The 23691-nt window shown below is 43.8% G+C and overlaps 1 protein-coding gene across 1 annotated transcript in view; it reads left to right on the top strand.

Moving 5' to 3' along the window:
- The first annotated feature begins 789 nt into the window (after positions 1-789).
- The window catches only part of SHISAL2A (shisa like 2A), a 38913-nt gene continuing 16011 nt past the window's right edge, over positions 790-23691 (top strand). The window contains exons 1-2 of the mRNA XM_075287864.1: positions 790-1103; positions 15208-15347. Coding sequence (XP_075143965.1) covers positions 922-1103; positions 15208-15347 — 322 coding nt within the window. The 5' untranslated portion in view covers positions 790-921. The remainder of the gene's footprint in view (positions 1104-15207; positions 15348-23691) is intronic.

Below are 23691 nucleotides of genomic sequence, written 5' to 3'. Positions count from 1 at the left end.
TTCAGTATTTGGGGGTCCCCGAATGGAATACCGAACACAGATGTGAATCGGGGCTTAGGTTGTTTTTTTTTTAATGTAGGTCGTGAGCCCCATATAGGGATCACAATGTACATTTTTTCCCTATCAGTATGTTTTTGTAGAATGGGAGGAAATCCACACAAACACGGGGAGAACATACTAACTGCTTGCAGATGTTGTTCCTGGCAGGATTCAAACCCAGGACTCCAGTGCTGCAAGGCTGCAGTGCTAACCATTGAGCCACCGTGTTGCCTCTGCCTTTAGGTTGTTTTTTGTCTTTTGGTAAAAATGATTTCTCGGGGTACCCCCTGTCCACAACTTGTACAGTGTACAGCATCTACACTAAACAGTGGACTGAGCAGGCGCCTGGCACCCTGTCACCTTGTCATGAGATGAATACTGGCCGGCCATGCATCGCCAATAGTCCATGTGGCAAGGATATGTTGTGTCCTCACTGTGCGCACTTCTAGACATCTACCCTGCCCCGCTGCACCCTGGCTCCATTGTATCCCTGATAGAAATACAATGGTATACATTCTGGAGGGAAATTGTTCAATAGTTAATATTTAGATTGAATATTAGCCTTATGTTATATTGCATAATTGCAACTTTGCGATCCTGCATGTATTTGCCATGATGCTGCCACTAGAGGGAGACAGAGGTGCATGTAGCCCCAGCAAGCAGTAATGCAGGCAGCTCCTATATAGGGAGCATCACTTGTGGTCCTGAGGAGAGCAGAGATGCTGAGGATGCGGCTGTGAGGACCTCATGCCATGCTTCTTCTCAGGACTATAGCATTCATCTTGTTGTCCATGGGATGGTGGTAACAGGATTCCTGGGCTCTCCTCTGGCACTCCTGGTGTCCTTTCATGTTGCTTGCTTGGTGAAGTGCCCAGGAGGACTATGAGTGCAGAGTGCTCCAGTTACACCACAGTCGAGAAGGTGTTGGTTGGGGCTTTTAGCTGTCCGAGGGCGGACAGTGACCTGGGAGCCATATATTGCTGTGGATTTAAGGACTTCAAGTATTGCTGTGATGACCCGAACAGTTTTTTCCCCTACGAGCACAGTTACATGTGGTGGCTGAGGTAAGAGCTGCGTCTTGTGCACGTAACAACTTCCCTTGATAATCAAGAAACAACCAGCTAGAACTTGGAAGTTATAGGTTACTTTTCTGTTTACTATTAGTCATTTACCGATGTAGCAGAGCTGAACTGGTCACGTGCGGCTACTTTCATGTAGTTTTTGAGATAGTGTACAGCAGGCAACAAGACAACTTTTGACATACACGATAACTGGATCCATAGACCCCTATACACCTGACGGAGACCACAAGACCCCCATTTGGGGTGTCGCGTGGTGTTTGCATATCTTAAACTGATGTAAAAAGCGTGGTCTTATTCTGTATTTGGACCATGATGATAACTTCATTGAGTTAGCATGCAACCGTGGGGTTATAACACATTGCAATATCACATTTCATGATGAGCTGTGCCAAATGACGAATACTGGGACTTATAGATAGTTAAGGAGGACCTTTCACCACCTCCACCAACTCAAGCTCCTCACTGATTCCAGCAAAGTTGGAATTTTTTCTCTAGCCCCACCATTCCTGAGCAATCAATGCAGTTAGTTTGGTGTCTGGTATAATAACTAGACTGTCAGGAAGGAGTAGACAAGGGGGCATGACTTCAAGCTCCAATCAGGAACAGACACCACCCACTTGACATTAGGGAGCTTAGTTAATCTATCTGACACCAAAACTAACAGTATTGATTGCTCAGGAATGGTGGGGGCTAGAGAAATAATTCCAACTGGGTTGGAATCCGACGAGCCGCACCTATCAAAGGATGGGATTAGTTCAAGTTGGTGGAAGCGGTGTAGGTATGGATGATGAGCTGTTGGGATAGATCATCAGTTCTAAAGGTAATAGATCATACTATGGGTGTAATACATGGAGGAGCTTATGATAGTTCTTCAGGTCTATGTTCTTTGTTACAGTCTGTATTATATCTCAGAGATGTATTCATAATTCTGCTGGTTGTCAACAAAACTTTTTTTTGGGGGTGGAAACATCCTGGCGGGCAGATATTATTTTTTTCTACATCGATTACTGTACCGATTTCAGCTCTGAAGTTTACAGAATAGTAAATGCAGCTCTGAACTATAACCCAGACAAGTTATCCCCTATCCAACCTTTCACCACCTATCCATGGTTAGGGAATAACTTGCAGATCAGTGGGGGTCTGACCGCTTGTGTCCCGTTCTGAAGGAACGGTGGTTGCGACAATGCGCACTGCTCCATTCACTTCAATAGGAGTGAGTACAGTGCTCCGCTATCTCCAGTGCTCCCGTTGAAATGAATAGAGCGTTACGCACATGGTTCCAACCAACGCTCCATTCAGAACAGGAGACAAGACTATCTCATTCTGATCGTTGGGGTCGGACCCCCACCATTTTGCAAGTTATGCCCTATCATATGGACCTTGTTACAGTGTGAAAATCCACATTTGGGGTTGAGCCGATCTTGAGATTTCAAAATCGGATTTCCGATCATTTTCAAGCCGATCTCAATTGTGAAATTTGCTCGATCGCTGATCGGAACTTGATCTTTTCCGATCCCGATCGCTCAACCCTACCCACATTATATATACTATAACAGATAGCCTGCCGGGCCTGGGATACTTGTCAAGTGTTCCTGGAGATCCCCCCTTTATGGGCAGCATCCTGGATATTTTTGGTATCAATCTTGACAACTTTGGGCATGTCCTATCCTTAAATGGGTGGGATTTATCGAAACGCCGCCCATAAAGGGGTGCGACTTGAGAAAAAATTGGGGTTTGCCATCTTGAGACAGGCCAGGGGACTGGTCTTGGGCAAGACCTTAATGTCCCTATAGACCGCCAAGTTGGTACGTATATGAAAGGTTCTGACCACTTATGGTTTAAAGGGGTATTCCCATAACTCTTGTTGGGCTCTGTGCTCTCTTCACTTCCTGGATTTCTCAGCACATTGGTGGGCGGGGTTTCACTTGCTCTGCTATCTGCTATGTTTGCAGACAGTAATGAGGGATTGGTTGTAAATCCATTACCACAGTATAAAGCTGATGTAGAAGCTGATGTAGCAGAGCTGGATTTGAGTCAGCTTGCATTACATACAGAGGTAATGGACTCCTTATCTCAGCCCTTATCAGCCAAATTCAATTAAACCGGCTGATAAGTGGAAAAGCTGAAGAGACAGCACAGTAATCCCGAAGCTCTCACCTCCCCCCTCCCCTATCTGAGGAGCTCCGTTGCTTGTGCTGTGTCTCTTTACGGGAACAAAGTCGCAGGCCCGCATGTTGTTGTTTTTTCTTAATTTTTTTGCATTACTCACAAGGTCACGTCTAATTTTCTGAAGATGTCACAGAAATGCGTCAGTCTCGCTGCTGGATCTCCGTAGACCAACAACGTATATGGAAATATCCATGTGATAATAGAGTTATAGCGTTCTTCTCACGTTCTCTCTCACTTATTGCTTACAATGATGGATCTGCTGTCACGAACCCGCCCGTGAATGTGTTATTACACACAGTCACATAACGAAGCGTTGGCCAGAGCTGCAGGCTACCGTCCATGCCTCTGACATAACCAGACACACGACTGTAAGCCACAATCACACTTGGTATAAAGTGCCGCAATGTGTTACGTTAGGGTGTCATTCAGTCGTGTAATTACAGACGCCATAGTAAATAATACTCCCGCTGATGTGTTTGCCGCGCTGCAGTCTGAATATGTTTAGATCGTTACCTAGCAACAAAAGAAGCAGCCGGAGGGTGACAACCCTGGGCCTCCCCGCACACAGAGGTGAAGGGCTTGTGATGTATCGTGCCGCTAGCACTGATGGACCTCATCCGAAATCTGCTGGATCTTGGTTCAGGAGGACCTGAAATGTGCTGGATCTTGATTTAGGTGGGATGAGTTGTGCTGGATCTTGGTTTAGGCGGGGATGAGTTGTGCTGGATCTTGGTTTAGGCGGGGATGAGTTGTGCTGGATTTTGGTTTAGGCAGGGATGAGTTGTGCTGGATTTTGGTTTAGGCGGGGATGAGTTGTGCTGGATTTTGGTTTAGGCGGGGATGAGTTGTGCTGGATTTTGGTTTAGGTGGGATGAGTTGTGCTGGATTTTGGTTTAGGTGGGATGAGTTGTGCTGGATCTTGGTTTAGGCGGGGATGAGTTGTGCTGGATCTTGGTTTAGGCGGGGATGAGTTGTGCTGGATCTTGGTTTAGGCAGGGATGAGTTGTGCTGGATTTTGGTTTAGGCGGGGATGAGTTGTGCTGGATCTTGGTTTAGGCAGGGATGAGTTGTGCTGGATCTTGGTTTAGGCGGGGATGAGTTGTGCTGGATCTTGGTTTAGGAGGGGATGAGTTGTGCTGGATCTTGTTTTAGGCAGGGATGAGTTGTGCTGGATCTTGGTTTAGGAGGGGATGAGTTGTGCTGGATTTTGGTTTAGAAGGGGATGAGTTGTGCTGGATCTTGGTTTAGGAGGGGATGAGTTGTGCTGGATTTTGGTTTAGAAGGGGATGAGTTGTGCTGGATCTTGTTTTAGGCAGGGATGAGTTGTGCTGGATCTTGGTTTAGGAGGGGATGACCTCTACTGGGTCTCAGTTTAGGAGGGGATAAGCTGTTCTGGACCTAGGTCTAGGTGGGGATGAGCTGTGCTGGACTTCGACTTAGAAGGGGTGAGATGTGCTAGATACGGTTGAGCGATCGGGATTGGAAAAGATCGGATTCCGATCGGCAATCAAGCAAATTTCATGATCGGGATCGGCTGGAAAATGATCGGAAATTGGACTTTGAAATCTCAAGAACAACTCAACCATAAAAGTGACTTTTCCCATAGAGAAGCATTGACTAGGGTTGAGCAATCGGGATCGGAAAAGATCGGATTCTGATCGGTGATCGAACAAATTTCACAATCGCGGTTGGGGATCAGCTGGAAAATTATCGGAAATCGGATTTTAAAATCGATCCTGAAATCTCAAGATCGGCTCAAGCCTAGTGCTAGACCTAGTTTAGAAGGGGATGTACTGTGGATTAGATGTGCTGGACCTCGGTTTTGGAGGCGATGACCTCTACTGGGTCTCAGGTTAGGAGGGGTTGAGCTCCACTGGACCTCACATTAGGAGGGGATGAGCTGTGCTGTAGCCTGGACCTGCCCTGCCCCTGCAAAAACGGGGTCTTGTATTATTTGGTGGTCCCTAAAAAAGGGGATGTATATTGTCTGGGAGCCAAAAAAAGGGAGTGTCATAATATGTAGGGGCCAAATTTTTTGATCTGCCACTGAGGGGTGTCCTGATTTGCCAGGTTGGGTATCATTTCTAATTTATTTATATATTTATTTATTTATTTTTTTTTTTTTATTTTTTTTTTGGGGGGGAAGCTTTCTACAGTTCGCCTCAGGCAGCAGAGAGGCTATGTTAACCCCTGCCAGAGATCACTGTGATTCCTACATTAATGTAAGTGAATTGGTCGCATTGTGACCCCCAGGATGCAACTCTTAGGTTATAGAAATTTGTGCTTAATTTTTTTGCAGCCTCAGCATCCTCAGGGTCACAATGTGACTCCCTTTCGTTATATTACTGAAGGAGTTGAAGGGCGGTACACCAAGCCTTGGTTGTGCAACAAGTGTCAAATTGAGCCAAATACGCTGTATAGCCCTAAACCTAAATGTGCTCCTGAATTCAGACATATACACACACGTATACTGTATATAGGCAAACACAAGTGCAATTCACACTGATGCTGGTTAATACCATCTGACACTCACTGGATCAAATGTTGGTGGATTTTATGGTTTATTGGATTTTATTTTGCTTTTTCCAGCATTTGTATTGATTTCAGCTCTATAAGTACAAAGAACTCGAATGCAACAATGGAAACAGAAATAAGGAGATAAAACATCCACAGACTCTATAAAAATACAGGAAACCCTATCATTGTGCGGATCAAGACCCCAAACACCTCGCTGCTACATGAACAAGGGCATTCATAGAAGTGTTCTTTCCCTGAAGAGCCTTGAAATAATACTGTGTGATAAAAGAAAACCTATAACAGGGGCCAGCGATTGTCTTATGTGGATGGCCATTTATAAAGCCCTCCAGAAAGCTGCTGTGTCCAGGGACCGTGCACTCGGCAGATCTTTCTCTTAGGATACGCTTACACTTTTTGTAGCATGGTTGGTGCACTCATTGTAGGCAATACAGTGTTCATGGGACTGTGGGCAATTTACCATTTATCCAGTTGGCCCTCATCAGTTGCCTATTCCTGCCGGCTCCTGGTGCTTTCCAATGGTGGCAAAGAAACTCACATCGTGGACGCTGGGATCTTTATCGTAACGTTATTTACTGGATCAATGTTCCTATTAGAGCAGACAAGATGGCACCAGCAGTAGAATAGTGGAGTCAGCGGGCAAATCCTTGGCCCTTAGTGACAGACAATGCATTTCTGATGTTGCAGGGACTGCAATGGCTGCCAACAGTCAACTCATGCCACTGCCATGTAAGGTGTTGGTGGTGTCTTGGTTTCAGGGACCAGTTGCCTCAAGCTATCCATGCCTCTTGTTTTGACTGCACATCAAGCTATCCTCCTACCAGTAAGCGGCTGCCCTTTAGGTGGACTATCTGAGTACTCCCTCAAGCCCTGGAATGGGCCATTAAATAGTATGCAAGTTCCTTGGGTAGCCTTGCCAACCTCTGGTGTTAGTAGGTTGCATTGCGGCAGAGTAAGGCTGGGTTTGCACCTGCACTTTGTTTCTGTTCAGGAAATCCATCCCCAAATCTGTTGGAAAAATGCAAGCAGGACTTTTCTCTCCGCATTTTAGTCTATGAGATCCATGGGTTAAGTGGGTATCCACTCTTTAAGTGTATTGGGTTTCCATTTTTTGGGTCCTCAAGAGGACCTGAAGAACGGAAACCCAAGTGCAGGTGTGAACCTACAGTCACATTTAACTTCTCCTGCAGCGCAACTCTTAGGTGCAACAGAGTCCAGAAAGTTCCGAAGCACTAACTGCCCCATGACTGTTGATGTACTCATCAATGATAAATACACATAGAAACATAGAAGACTGACAACAGAAGAAGACATGGGACTATGGAGTGATGATATCCCCTCAACCCTGTCTAAGCCTCTCACCTCTGCCAGATCAGTCCTCTCTGCGCCAAGCTGATGAGATGCAAGTACATAGAAACAGCTGTCCTTGGCTGAGAAGACTGTATCTGGTTAAATCCCAACATCATTGCAAACAAAGGCCTCTGAGAAGGTCGGCATGATGTTAAAGGGAGCGCCCTCTATAGGTTTGTTTGACTGAGACTCTGTCTTCTTAATTTCATCATGGAAGATAGACTTGCACATTCTCAGTCAGCGCCCTCTATTGGTGTGCATACTTGAGTCACTGACATCCTAATTACATCATGGAAGTCAGATTTGCATATTCTTCCCATGTTCCTTTGCAGTGGAGCGCTCATGGCTTAATAAGACTCCACACACCTATATGGTGGTTCTCTCCCTATGGAGTGACGATATCCCCTCAACCCTGACAGAAGAAGACAACATAGTCCATCTAGTCTGCCCTAGCATTACACAAAATTGCAAACCAGCATATCATGTAACACAACCATTACAACCATAACTTGGGACACACTGTGACATACTGCTGTGATGAGTATAATGCGTGGCTGAACCCCGAATCCTGCCTGACTCTGCAACTGTCTTATGGACAAAGAGGAGAACTGCCCAGTGTTTACAGTGTGAGCCCGCACAGCACTACAAACAATCCATGTCCATACGGAACGTATTGCATAGATTAAAAATCTCTTCAAAAGGTCGCAGTCAAATGGAGCAATTTTATTGCTAGAGATACAATTGCTGCTTAATAGGCGATAGATTTTTACGTTGCGGCATTTTCACTTTCGGGACAGGATATTCGGTCTGACTTTTTGGCCCGAACCCGGCTCAGCTGGACTGAACTGGCAAGCTGAGCTACCTATGGGCCAGTAAATCCGGCTGCTATGCGGACTGAGATTCCCAGTCTGGCTTAGACAAAACTCCTGACCGCCATGATAGAGCATTCCATCTTACATGGGCCAGTCATACCAACCCAATGGGCACTTGGGGGTCATATCATCACTTCCAGGACTCCTCCCCCAAAGGGCAAAGGTCACACCGAATATTGATGGGATTGGTAATTGACTAAACTATTAACCCTTCCATATCTCACATTGCCGCATTTCCCCCACATTGTATATGTCTGTATGTGAAATGTCTAACTCGTTGCGATCTCCTTTGTCAGGAGTGTAGAAGGATTATCACTTGCACAATACCGCTCTATCTGAACATACATTTCCGACCATTTTGCAATATACAATGCAGCTGAAGGTCGCCAGGGGCCCATTTACCACTCAAAGCCTTGAACATCTCCGGTAGCCGTAAAATATAATGGGCCTGTATTTCTCGCTGCACAATACATATGTCATATTTAAGGAAACAATGCAGAATTGGAGTCTGCTGCTTTTAACCCTTTCTTGTTTGCTGATCGCCCTGTCGGTCTTCTACCTATATTACGGGATTGGAGCTGCCGCGTCCGTTCCTGCGTTGGGCGGACGCTTTCGTCAATATCCTGATGGACAAGCCCGGTTTCCAGCCAAGACTGAGATTAAAAAAACTGTGTATTGATCGCATCAAATACAGAAAATTGCTCAGTTCTTCTTATAATTTTTCTTAGTATCGACCCTCTCCCGTCGCCGCGTCTGAATTTCTTGCTGACAAGCGCAGCAGTTTTTTACATGTAAATATGGTTTAATTCAGGATCGAGTATTTTTAACTTTGCTAATTGTTTCATAACTCATTTTTGGCCCTTTGAAGAGCCGGTACGAGAGAGCTTTTGTGATCCTCTTACCACCGCGATATCATCTTTGTCATCAAAGACGTCTGAAGTTATTACTGTGAGAATCGATGTGAAGTAGACACCGCCGTCGCTCGGCTCTTCATAAAAACTGCAGGATCCAAAAAAACATAAAATTAACTGGCTTTTTCCCAATTTCTTCCAAAGGTTTTGTAATCTGTGAAATGCACCCACTGCTCGCAGACCGGCCCCCGCCTCTGCAAATAGGCCATACGACTCATTAAAATTTCATCTTTGTATTACAGTGATGGCTCCTGATCCTGCGGATCCCCTGCTGTGAGATCCTCCCAGGCCGTCCTTCCTGCCTCCATATTCACTTGAATATATACTCCCTTATTAACTCTCACGGTGAAGGTTTTTGTAAGAACAGCTTGCAGTCCGTCAGTCGTCGGTGTACCCGGAAATAATAGGGCAATCTAGTAAATCTCGGAATGGCCGCACCTCTGAAATAAGTGAATAAAGGGAAAAGAAGTAAAATAATACAATTGGATGTACTGTGAGTGCCTGGGTCATAGATAGGGTTGGTTGTTGGCTCTGCCAGACAGGAAAATGGTGTCGTACACTCACATACATATAGGATGGTGAAAAACAGGACCTTTACTCAATGGTGGGACACAAGCTTAGTGGTTGTGGTTCGTACGCGAAACACGGTTTATACAATGAGGCCGAGCTGCTTGGCATTTACTACAATAAAGAAGTCTTTTGTAGGTTAGTATAATACGGCAAAGTTTCTTGGAGATTTGCACCATAAGGCACAGTCTCTTGGTGGTTACTAGAATAAGGCACAGTGTCTTGGTGGTTTGTATAGTGAAGCACAATCTATTGGTGGTTAATACAATAAGGCATAGTCTCTTAGTGGTTACTAGAATAAGGCATAGTCTCTTAGTGGTTTCTATGATGAAGCACAGTCTCTTAGTGGTTTCTATGATGAAGCACAGTCTCTTGGCGGTTTCTATAATGAAGCACAGTCTCTTAGTGGTTTCTATAATGAAGCACAGTCTCTTAGTGGTTTCTATAATGAAGCACAGTCTCTTAGTGGTTTCTATAATGAAGCACAGTCTCTTAGTGGTTTCTATAATGAAGCACAGTCTCTTAGTGGTTTCTATAATGAAGCACAGTCTCTTAGTGGTTTCTATAATGAAGCACAGTCTCTTGGTGGTTTCTATAATGAAGCACAGTCTGTTGGTGGTTACTAGAATAAGGCACAGTCTCTTAGTAGTTTCTATCATGAAGCACAGTCTCTTGGTGGTTTCTATAATAAAGTACAGTCTCTTAGTGGTTTCTATAATGAAGCACAGTCTCTTGGTGGTTTCTATAATAAAGCACAGTCTGTTGGTGGTTACTAGAATAAGGCACAGTCTCTTAGTAGTTTCTATAATGAAGCACAGTCTCTTAGCGGTTTCTATAATAAAGTACAGTCTCTTAGTGGTTTCTATGATGAAGCACAGTCTCTTAGTGGTTTCTATAATGAAGTACAGTCTCTTTGTAGTTTGTATAATGAAGCACAATCTATTGGTGGTTAATACAATAAGGCACAGTCTCTTAGTAGTTTCTATGATGAAGCACAGTCTCTTAGTGGTTTCTATTATGAAGCACAGTCTCTTAGTGGTTTCTATCATGAAGCACAGTCTCTTAGTGGTTTCTATCATGAAGCACAGTTTCTTAGTGGTTTCTATAATGAAGCACAGTCTGTTGGTGGTCAATACATTAGGACACAGTCTCTTAGTGGTTTCTATAATGAAGTACAGTCTCTTAGTGGTTTCTATAATGAAGCACAGTCTCTTAGTGGTTTCTATCATGAAGCACAGTCTCTTAGTGGTTTCTATAATGAAGTACAGTCTCTTAGTGGTTTCTATAATGAAGTACAGTCTCTTAGTAGTTTCTATGATGAAGCACAGTCTCTTGGTGGTTTCTATAATGAAGCACAGTCTCTTAGTGGTTTCTATTATGAAGCACAGTCTCTTAGTGGTTTCTATCATGAAGCACAGTCTCTTAGTGGTTTCTATAATGGAGCACAGTCTCTTAGTGGTTTTTATAATGGAGTACAGTCTCTTAGTGGTTTCTATCATGAAGCACAGTCTCTTGGTTGTTTCTATAATGAAGCACAGTCTCTTAGTGGTTTCTATGATGAAGCACAGTCTCTTGGTGGTTTCTATGATGACGCACAGTCTCTTGGCGGTTTCTATAATGAAGTACAGTCTCTTAGTGGTTTCTATAATGAAGCACAGTCTCTTAGTGGTTTCTATAATGAAGCACAGTCTCTTAGTGGTTTCTATAATGAAGCACAGTCTCTTGGTTGTTTCTATAATGAAGCACAGTCTGTTGGTGGTTACTAGAATAAGGCACAGTCTCTTAGTAGTTTCTATCATGAAGCACAGTCTCTTGGTGGTTTCTATAATAAAGTACAGTCTCTTAGTGGTTTCTATAATGAAGCACAGTCTCTTGGTGGTTTCTATAATGAAGCACAGTCTGTTGGTGGTTACTAGAATAAGGCACAGTCTCTTAGTAGTTTCTATAATGAAGCACAGTCTCTTAGCGGTTTCTATAATAAAGTACAGTCTCTTAGTGGTTTCTATGATGAAGCACAGTCTCTTAGTGGTTTCTATAATGAAGTACAGTCTCTTTGTAGTTTGTATAATGAAGCACAATCTATTGGTGGTTAATACAATAAGACACAGTCTCTTAGTAGTTTCTATGATGAAGCACAGTCTCTTAGTGGTTTCTATTATGAAGCACAGTCTCTTAGTGGTTTCTATCATGAAGCACAGTCTCTTAGTGGTTTCTATCATGAAGCACAGTTTCTTAGTGGTTTCTATAATGAAGCACAGTCTGTTGGTGGTCAATACATTAGGACACAGTCTCTTAGTGGTTTCTATAATGAAGTACAGTCTCTTAGTGGTTTCTATAATGAAGCACAGTCTCTTAGTGGTTTCTATCATGAAGCACAGTCTCTTAGTGGTTTCTATAATGAAGCACAGTCTCTTAGTGGTTTCTATAATAAAGTACAGTCTCTTAGCGGTTTCTATAATGAAGTACAGTCTCTTGGTGGTTTCTATAATGAAGTACAGTCTCTTAGTAGTTTCTATGATGAAGCACAGTCTCTTGGTGGTTTCTATAATGAAGCACAGTCTCTTAGTGGTTTCTATTATGAAGCACAGTCTCTTAGTGGTTTCTATCATGAAGCACAGTCTCTTAGTGGTTTCTATAATGGAGCACAGTCTCTTAGTGGTTTTTATAATGGAGTACAGTCTCTTAGTGGTTTCTATCATGAAGCACAGTCTCTTGGTTGTTTCTATAATGAAGCACAGTCTCTTAGTGGTTTCTATAATGAAGCACAGTCTCTTAGTGGTTTCTATAATGAAGCACAGTCTCTTAGTGGTTTCTATAATGAAGCACAGTCTCTTAGTGGTTTCTATAATGGAGTACAGTCTCTTAGTGGTTTCTACTGTATAATGAAGTACAGTCTCTTGGTGGTTAATACAATAAGGCACAGTCTCTTAGTGGTTTTTATGATGAAGCACAGTCTCTTAGTGGTTTCTGTAATGAAGTACAGTCTCTTAGTGGTTTCTATGATGAAGCACAGTCTCTTAGTGGTTTCTATAATGGAGTACAGTCTCTTAGTGGTTTCTACTGTATAATGAAGCACAGTCTCTTGGTGGTTACTACAATAAAGCACAGTCTCTTAGTGGTTTCTATAATGAAGCACAGTCTCTTGGTGGTTTCTACAATACGGTACATTCTTGTGGCCGACGCTACAATAAGACATAGTCAGGCGCAGTTACTGTAATAGGGCAAAGTCTGACATGAGACCTTAGAGTTGATGGGAACAAATGACTGTATACAATGAGTCTGCTTTCTCCTTAATGTTATTTCTGCCGCAGTTGTATACGTTCTATTATCCTGCTGTATAGTATTCCTGTATATTGTATAATAAGTCCATATAGTCCCTAGGAAATCATTCTTCTTAGAGGGAACCTATCATTAAAAAGAAAAAATAAAGACATTGGTCATTCATCAGCGGTTTTGCTCCCTGTGGGGCCAAGTGCTGAGACCCCCATTCACTGCGCTGAGCCCTGTGTCCCTGAATCGTCTCTGCTGAGAGCTGATGCAGTATATGGACACATAGGGGAAGATTTTAAGCATCTTCTTAGTATTCTGCATTATGCTGTTCCTCTGTTATTCCTCCTGCAAATGTATAAATCAGTTGATAACTTGATGTTACCCTTTCCCTTGCAATGTGTCCTGTTTGCATGGCATCTGAATACATACAGTCAGGTGCATGGAGAGGATTTTTGCATGGCTACAACTTTACACCAGAATATCAATGTATTTTATTTTCAATATTCCTGTTTACTTCTGCTGTCAGTCCCTATTAACCTTGTCCATGCAGTGGAATTAGAGCAGAAATATCCAACTCAAGAGGAAACTGTCAGCAAGTAGTGTAGGACTGTTAATAGCATTGGCATTTTTTAATATAGCTTATTAAAGAAAACTAATAGAGATGAGCGAACACTAAAATGTTCGAGGTTCGAAATTCGATTCGAACAGCCACTCACTGTTCGAGTGTTCGAATGGGTTTCGAACCCCATTATAGTCTATGGGGAACATATACTCGTTAAGGGGGAAACCCAAATTCGTGTCTGGAGGGTCACCAAGTCCACTATGACACCCCAGGAAATGATACCAACACCCTGGAATGACACTGGGACAGCAGGGGAAGCATGTCTGGGGGCATAAAAGTCACTTTATTTCATGGAAATCCCTGTCAGTTTGCGATTTTCGCAAGCTAACTTTTCCCCATAGAAATGCATTGGCCAGTGCTGATTGGCCAGAGTACGGAACTCGACCAATCAGCGCTGGCTCTGCTGGAGGAGGCGGAGTCTAAGATCGCTCCACACCAGTCTCCATTCAGGTCCGACCTTAGACTCCGCCTCCTCCGGCAGAGCCAGCGCTGATTGGCCGAAGGCTGGCCAATGCATTCCTATGCGAATGCAGAGACTTAGCAGTGCTGAGTCAGTTTTGCTCAACTACACATCTGATGCACACTCGGCACTGCTACATCAGATTTAGCAATCTGATGTAGCAGAGCCGAGGGTGCACTAGAACCCCTGTGCAAACTCAGTTCACGCTAATAGAATGCATTGGCCAGCGCTGATTGGCCAATGCATTCTATTAGCCCGATGAAGTAGAGCTGAATGTGTGTGCTAAGCACACACATTCAGCACTGCTTCATCACGCCAATACAATGCATTAGCCAGTGCTGATTGGCCAGAGTACGGAATTCGGCCAATCAGCGCTGGCTCTGCTGGAGGAGGCGGAGTCTAAGGTCGGACCTGAATGGAGACTGGTGTGGAGCGATCTTAGACTCCGCCTCCTCCAGCAGAGCCAGCGCTGATTGGTCGAGTTCCGTACTCTGGCCAATCAGCGCTGGCCAATGCATCCCTATGGGAAAAAGTTTATCTCACAAAAATCACAATTACACACCCGATAGAGCCCCAAAAAGTTATTTTTAATAACATTCCCCCCTAAATAAAGGTTATCCCTAGCTATCCCTGCCTGTACAGCTATCCCTGTCTCATAGTCACAAAGTTCACATTCTCATATGACCCGGATTTGAAATCCACTATTCGTCTAAAATGGAGGCCACCTGATTTCGGCAGCCAATGACTTTTTCCAATTTTTTTCAATGCCCCCGGTGTCGTAGTTCCTGTCCCACCTCCCCTGCACTGTTATTGGTGCAAAAAAGGCGCCAGGGAAGGTGGGAGGGGAATCGAATTTTGGCGCACTTTACCACGCGGTGTTCGATTCGATTCGAACATGGCGAACACCCTGATATCCGATCGAACATGTGTTCGATAGAACACTGTTCGCTCATCTCTAAAAACTAACTCCACTTATCAGTTTGAGTTTACATAGAAGTCTATAGAGAGGGAAAGAGGAGGAGGCTACAGGAAAGACACAAATAACGCAGCTGCTATACTTTGCTATACTGTGAGTGAGTGAGCGCTTCTGACACTGCTGCATCTTCAAGATAAGACTCTACAAGCTTCTGCCCCCTCCCCTCTCCATAGACTTATGTATGGAGACCAAGACAAGGAGAGCAGCCTAGTAACAGATGTCTATAATAAGACATAAGTCAAGGTTGATCTATTCATTTATGAAAAGTTATTTTTATAGTTAGAGGTACCCTTTAAATATCTAGACGTATATCTCATTGTACAAGGCATTCAGTATGTGCTCTTGTCTTTGCAGCGTGGGGGCGCTGGTGGGCTTATCCATAGCAGCGGTCGTCCTGTTGGCATTTATCATCACCGTTTGTGTTCTCTGCTATCTGTTCATCAGTAACAAGCCGCACAACAAGCTGGACACTGGGCTGAGCCTCCAGACAGCAGGTGAGCGGAGAGACGTTCCATCTCTGGGCTTTCAGCCATCTATGTATACCCTTCATGGTAGAGAGGGCGTACAGCTGCCCATCCCTGTATACACTGTGCCCTTCTCCGAGCTTCGCATCCATTGTAAGCTGGAAAACAAATGATATCAGGAAAACTGACAGGATGGTTAGCAAAACAGAAATAACACGGCTTTGTAGCAGGTGCAGGATAGCGAGCAAGCCAGACATGACATGGCAGCCGATAGAGAGTGATATGCAGCACTAACCTTAAAGGGGTCTCCCTCCATGATAGCAATATATCAGTATAGATGATACACGGATGATCACTTGTGGTCCGGGACCCTGACCGCTCATGGGAATGGAGATCCCTTGCTCCTTGTTTGAATACATTGATGGATGGTATATGCACACTGCTGTTCTGTTTGGGATGGGTTCACACTGTGCCTTTTTGCTGAATAAACGCATTCAGTTTAAAAAATAAGTCAATAAATAACAAACACATGTAGAGTAACACACCGCACATATGATGATAAACCTATCCTGTAGAGTAACATACTGCACATATGATGATAAACCTACCATGTAGAGTAACATACCGCACATACGATGATAAACCTATCCTGTAGAGTAACATACTGCACATATGATGATAAACCTACCATGTAGAGTAACATACCGCACATACGATGATAAACCTATACTGTAGAATAACATACCGCACATATGATGATAAACCTATCCTGTAGAGTAACATACCGCACATATGATGGTAATCCTACCATGTAGAGTAACATACCGCACATACGATGATATACCTACCATGTAGCGTAACATACCGCACATATGATGATGCACCTACCATGTAGAATAACATACCGCACATATGATGATAAACCTACCATGTAGAGTAACATACCGCACATATGATGATAAACCTATCATGTAGAGTAACATACCACACATACGATGATAAACCTATCCTGTAGAGTAACATACCGCACATATCATGATACACCTACCATGTAGAATAACATACCGCACATATGATGATAAACCTACTGTGTAGAGTAACATACCGCACATATGAGGATACACCTATCATGTAGAGTAACATACCGCACATATGATGATAAACCTATCATGTAGAGTAACATACCGCACATATGATGATAAACCTACCATGTAGAGTAACATACCGCACATATGATGATAAACCTATCATGTAGAGTAACATACCGCACATATGATGATAAACCTACCATGTAGAGTAACATACCGCACATATGATGATAAACCTACCATGTAGAGTAACATACCGCACATATGATGATAAACCTACCATGTAGAGTAACATACCGCACATATGATGGTAATCCTACCATGTAGAGTAACATACCGCACATATGATGGTAATCCTACCATGTAGAGTAACATACCGCACATATGATGGTAATCCTACCATGTAGAGTAACATACCGCACATATGATGGTAATCCTACCATGTAGAGTAATATACCGCACATCTCTACCAGTCTCAGCTGCTTTTCCCTGCTCTGGACACTTACCTGCTTAGTCTATAATAAACCTACCTGATTTTTATTACCGCCATCCAGAGGCTCACAAATAAATAACTGTAATAAAATAGATTGCGGATATTTCCTAACTGCAAAGTATCAGCCTAATAAAGTGATTTAGGTTGAGCAGCCATTGACAGAAGGTTGTCAAGAAGATTTATTTAATGAGGGAAAGCGCTAATTTGACATCGGAGTTGAGATGAGCTCAGTGTGACACACGTACATGATGTGCTATGGCGGCAGTACGAGGAGATACCTAGTTAGAGTCCTTGTCTCAGACCCGTATCGGTGTTACAACATGGGATAACCTTCCTATCTGACACCTGGTAAAGAGCGATCTTATCCTTTGGTTCTGTTCAGCTCTTAGTAAACCCGTATCTAGTTAGACGCTGGGAGGGATGTCGTCTTATGGAAGTTCTTTGGAGTAAAGAGCTCAAGCTGTTTCCCAGCAGATTTACATGAATGTCTCATTAAATGACACCGCGGACAGATCAGTCCTGACTGGTGACCACTGAGCACTGCCTGTATTACTAATGCAAATGTAATCAGGGCTCCATTGTCCATATTGATTGGGACCTGGTCATTGCGCAAATCCTATCTACTAGGTTGACTTATTGTACCATATGGACCACGTCATCACACACATCTTATCTATTAGGCTGACATACAGTATATGGACCCATATGGACCCATATACCCATATGGATCACATCATCACACACGTGATATCTACTACGTCGACTCATTTTACCATATGGACCACTACATACCATATATACTCGAGTCAATAAGTTTTCCCAGTTTTTTGTGGTAAAATTAGGGGCCTCGGCTTATATTCGGGTCGGCTTATACTCGAGTATATACGGTATGTATGTAGATGTGCATCCATTCGGTGGTCAAGGACATGATAAGATCTAAGTGTCCTTATATGCAGACAGATTTCCTACCCCTAAAGGACAGTATGATGATCGGGGCTCATTTAAAGGGAGTGTGTCAGCAGTAAATCTTAGATTTATAAACCTAATTAAAAATTATAAATTGGTCTTATATAAAGAGACTTGTTAACATGAGGATGATAAATTCATGAGCATTGTACGGTATAATCTATCTCACCCCGCTGACACTAGCTGCTCATAAATCATAGGTAAGCCCCAATAATACATTATATACTATGTATAATACACGAGCCCGCTCATATACATATCACTACAATAGCTATTACCGCTGCCTAATGTATATAAAGTATTACAATAAATAATGGAACAATATTGGCCTTGTACATACAAGAGATAGCGCGCAGATATATGTGCAGAATAAAAAGGCTTTCATCTTCTTCCACCCCTGGTAACGTAGGACATGCATTGACTGAATGAAGCGTGTGCTAGAGAGCAGCCCCTATACTCTGCAGATATGAGTACACTATCTCTTGTATGTATAAGGGCAATTTTGTTAGAATATATGTTAGGCTATATCTTCCTATAGTGTCATATTCAAGGTTACAGAGGTTAGGTCCCATTGACAACGTTGGCTGAACTGAGTGTGCATGTGTGTGGGGAGTCAGAAGGAATAACTGATGGTTATTCCTGTCTGTCCAAGTCTGTCTCTTTAGTAAGGTCATTGACTCTTACTCTGACATGATTGACTCTTACTCTGATCTATAGGGGCAGACAGAACCTTCTGTTACTAACTACTGAGGAGCAGACAGTTCCGGTCACACAGCGATGATGAAGGTATTCCTTCACCTGGGGCAAAGGCTCAATCCACTACCTGTACTCTGTATCTAAATACATAAAAGAGTCTTGTTAGTGCCTGACTGACAACTAGGGCATGTGCCTTGCTGTGTCCCTGCCAACTATATACTTATAATGTATCTATAGACAAGAGGATAATTAGACTGCTCCCAGCAGGTACATATAGTTCAGTCTTTAGCTGCCCATGCTGGGAGCAGGTACATATAGTTCAGTCTTTAGCTGCTCATGTTGGGAGCAGGTAGATATAGTACAGTCTTTAGCTGCCCATGTTGGGAGAAGGTACATATAGTTCAGTCTTTAGCTGCCCATGGTGGGAGAGCAGGTACATATAGTTCAGTCTTTAGCTGGCCATGCTGGGAGCAGGTACATATAGTTCAGTCTTTAGCTGCCCACATTGAGAGAGCAGGTACATATAGTTCAGTCTTTAGCTGCCCATGTTGGGAGCAGGTACAAGTAGTTTAGTCTTTAGCTGCCCATGTTAGGAGAGCAGGTACATATAGTTCAGTCTTTAGCTGTCCATGCTGGGAGCAGGTACATATAGTTCAGTCTTTAGCTGCCCATGTTGGGAGCAGGTACATATAGTACAGTCTTTAGCTGCCCATATTGGGAGAGCAGGTACATATAGTTCAGTCTTTAGCTGCCCACATTGAGAGAGCAGGTACATATAGTTCAGTCTTTAGCTGCCCATGTTGGGAGCAGGTACAAGTAGTTTAGTCTTTAGCTGCCCATGTTAGGAGAACAGGTACATATAGTTCAGTCTTTAGCTGTCCATGCTGGGAGCAGGTACATATAGTTCAGTCTTTAGCTGCCCATGCTGGGAGCAGGTACATAAAGTTCAGTCTTTAGCTGCCCATGCTAGGAGCAGGTAGATATAGTTCAGTCTTTAGCTGCCCATGCTAGGAGCAGGTAGATATAGTTCAGTCTTTAGCTGCCCATGTTGGAAGAGCAGGTAGATATAGTTCAGTCTTTAGCTGCCCATGCTAGGAGCAGGTAGATATAGTTCAGTCTTTAGCTGCCCATGTTGGAAGAGCAGGTACATATAGTTCAGTCTTTAGCTGCCCATGCTGGGAGCAGGTAGATATAGTTCAGTCTTTAGCTGCCCATGTTAGGAGAACAGGTAGATATAGTACAGTCTTTAGCTGCCCATGTTGGGAGAGCAGGTAGATATAGTTCAGTCTTTAGCTGCCCATGCTGAGAGCAGGTAGATATAGTACAGTCTATAGCTGTCCAAGTGACACAGTGCTGTGGGATCGTAAGGTTGATAGCAGACCCCAGAAAAAAGAGACATATGAAAGCCAAGAAGGCGACACCACGTTCTCTGAAGAAGTTAGAAGAATCCCTGAAGGTGTTTAACCTTTCTACATCTCATCGTAAGAGGAATTTATGGACACAACACGTTGAATTATAAAAAGGGACTTAGTATTCCTTAGCGGATTAGGACTAATTAGAACTCAGATCTTTGCTCCATCTATTCTAAAATTCTTAATGAACTAATTTAGGCCAGCGGCCGCCTTATGAGTTTATAAGGACTTGTCCCCTGGGCTATTAAAGCTTGGGATGAGACTTCCATTATCGATGGTTGGAAGACACAATCTCAATAACATCTGCCCCTGAAGTGGTAAACGAAATGGTGCATGAGTTTGGGAGGGGGGCCAAGAGCTCCTGGAGAAATCATCCTCTATATGTAACTTCATGTATTTGGGTTGGGGTGGCTCCCCTTTGAGAAGTATAGTAGGAGTGTAACGCTAGCGCTCTGTAATTGCTGGTGTTCTGGCTTTCTAGCAAAAGTGACTGTCATGACGGTGTCTTTGGGTATATTCATTGTCAGGACTACCATATTGGGGTGTCTGGGGGTACTGGCAGCAAAGTTATGGTGTTTTTTTAAAAAAACTAATAGCTGTAAAGGGGTTTTCTAATGCTGAACTATTGATAACCACTTTTTAGGTTAGCTTATCAATATCTGATTGGTGGGGGTTCAACACTGGGGACCCTCAAAGACTAGCTGTTTGGGTGAACATTGATTCCCTGCCTTTGGTCCAATGAGGAAAGAAGACTGGGACTATACAATGGAGCTCCAAGGACAGAGTATGACTATGCCCCTGAATTTCCTATAATTCCCGGACAATCCCTTTCATCATCTGAGCAAGTGAGAGGGCACAGAGGGGAGCCCTGTTTACTACCCTTTGGCCGGTGCTCCTCTGATTCCAGAATAGTTGGAATTTTCTCTCTAGCCCTCACCATTCCTGAGCAACAAGCACAGTTAGTTTTGGTGCCTGAATCAGCTCTGTAATGTCAGGTGGGCGGTGTCAGGCAGGGGGCGTGACTCAGAGCTCCAATCAGAGACAGCCAGTGTCAGATTTCAGTGTCTGCCCATGCCTGACACTGCTCTCCTGAGCCTAAATAGAATATCAGACACCAAAACTACCAGCAGTGATAGCTCAGGAAAGGTGTGGGCTAGAGAAAAAATTCCAAATGTGCCAGAATCAATGGAGGGGTGGCTAAAGACTTGTTGATGGTGGTGAAAGGTCCTCTCTAAATAAAAACCCAAGAAACTTAATATAATAAGTACCTTTAGTGCCTTAAGTATGCACCCTGTCAAACACCTACTCAGCATCTAATGAAACAAGTGCCCTGAGGTAACCCTGGTGGTGTCAGGCAGGGGGCGACCTGGTGGGTCATTAATAATGATATGACTCACCCGTCTAGTGGTATCCTGGGTTTGTTTACCCACCATGAACCCAACATGGTCATGTACAATAAGAATATCTAGTACTGGAGAGAACCTCGCGGCCAAAGCTAAGACGAAGATCTTCTTGTCCCTGTTACATAGCGAGATAGGGCAACAATCTGCAAGCAGCAAATGATCTTTCCCTGACTTACAGATTGTAATGATTCTCGCCTCCAGCCTTTCCTTTGGAGGATTAGCTTTAGCACAAAAATAATTAAAAAGTAGTGTAAGATGTGGGGCCCGGAGCGGCGTGAGTTCCTTATAATATTCAATTAAATAGCCATCGGGGCCTGGGGCCTTATCACACACTTCAGGGACTTGATAGCGTCTTGTACTTCTCACAAGGAGATTTCTGCTTTCAGACTTCTCTGTCTTGCCTAGAACTGGTAAACTCAACAATTGCAAAAAGTTATTACTAGAGGTCGTTGTAGGTGTAGAAACCTCTGCAATATTCTTAAGGGTATAAGGATTAGAATAAGATCCTTACACAGTCTACAGTATCCTATGAGGGTCATAAATCTTACTTATTTGTTGTCTGATCCTTATACTCATTATTTAGCTGGTCTTGCCCCCATTGGGTCCATCTGGGACTTCATTTGCTTTAACTTATACCCAAATTCCAGTTACAACCTATTAGTCCCTATTCACAGATTAGGGGGTAACTTGCTGATTGGTTTGGGTTTGATCGTAGGGCATTTTACACCCAGTTTGGATGTAGCAGAGATTGGATATGCTCATCCCTCTCCATTCATTTCAATGAGACCAATGGTATTAGTAGAGTGCTGTGGGCCAAAGAGGAGGTGAGGCATCTCCGACCAACATCCCCTCCAAACTGGGGTGCAAGACCCTCACTGACTAGCTTTTTACCCATAGCTCAGACTCTTCACACATCGGTGGTCCTCTTGGAGTTCTTCCATTTTTACCCTACTAAATAATGCCCCAAAGGCCGGATATATCTTCACAAGAGACCTCCAGTTTCATCCACTGATGGGTAGGGTGCAGTAACAAAATAGGGTTGGGAGTCCTAATTGGTGACAAATGGGTTCCCGGTGGCTGGACCACTCCTCAGGACTGGTGGTAGCCATTTCCCCTGGGGCATTTCCTTGTAGTAAATCTCCCAGAGCCTGATGGTGTTTGGAGTGTCCGTAATGGTGAACGCAGGACAGAGGAATCAGAAGACCACGTTGAATGGTGTAACAACTCAAAGTTACCTTGAAACAAGACAGGTAACACAACGACAACTCCTCTATGTAATACAGGCACGGTTCTGAGGAACACCACATGGCTGAAGCTTACTGATGGTACTGCCTTGGGTCAGTCAGTGTCTCCCTTGCAGGGTCAGTCTGCTCTTCAAAAAGTGTGCAACAAGTCTCTGAAGAACACCATAAAAATATATGCAATCCCCAAGCTTACACACACACAAAGTCTCATAAAAGTGAGCAGGGCTATAGCCCATCTCGTGACTACAGATTTACATGAGCTGAAATGTTGATTGTTGACCTGATCTATGAGCTCAGGCACCTTGGTAGAGAGAACTGACCTCATTTCCTCCACCACCATGGAAAGGAGAAGACTGACTATGCTGCTGTGGTTGGCTTGTGAGAAGACTGACTATGCCGATGCATTTGGCCTGTGAGAAGACTGACTATGCCGCTGGAGTTGGCTTGTGCGAAGACTGACTATGCCGATGTGGTTGGCTTGTGAGAAGACTGACTATGCCGCTGGAGTTGGCTTGTGCGAAGACTGACTATGCCGATGTGGTTGGCTTGTGAGAAGACTGACTATGCCGATGCATTTGGCCTGTGAGAAGACTGACTATGCCGCTGGAGTTGGCTTGTGCGAAGACTGACTATGCCGATGCGGTTGGCTTGTGAGAAGACTGACTATGCCGATGCCGTTGGCTTGTGAGAAGACTGACTATGCCGATGCCGTTGGCTTGTGAGAAGACTGACTATGCCGATGCCGTTGGCTTGTGAGAAGACTGACTATGGCGCTGCATTGGCTTGTGAGAAGACTGACTATGTCGCTGCGGTTGGCTTGTGAGAAGTCTGACTATGGCGCTGCATTGGCTTGTGAGAAGACTGACTATGTCGCTGCGGTTGGCTTGTGAGAAGACTGACTATGCCGATGCCGTTGGCTTGTGAGAAGACTGACTATATCGCTGCATTGGCTCGTGAAGCCTGTAGTTGCTTAAATATAGAAAGATCTGATCAAAAAAAGATCTTCTTTCACACTTCAGATTCACATGCAAACTTTGCCTTGGAAATGTCTGACCTTCTCCGAACAACCCTT

The sequence above is a fragment of the Leptodactylus fuscus genome, chromosome 9 (assembly GCF_031893055.1).
Source record: "Leptodactylus fuscus isolate aLepFus1 chromosome 9, aLepFus1.hap2, whole genome shotgun sequence".
Lineage (NCBI taxonomy): Eukaryota > Metazoa > Chordata > Amphibia > Anura > Leptodactylidae > Leptodactylus > Leptodactylus fuscus.
Note: the sequence above shows the minus strand (reverse complement) of the source record. Positions and strands in the feature narration are given on the sequence as shown.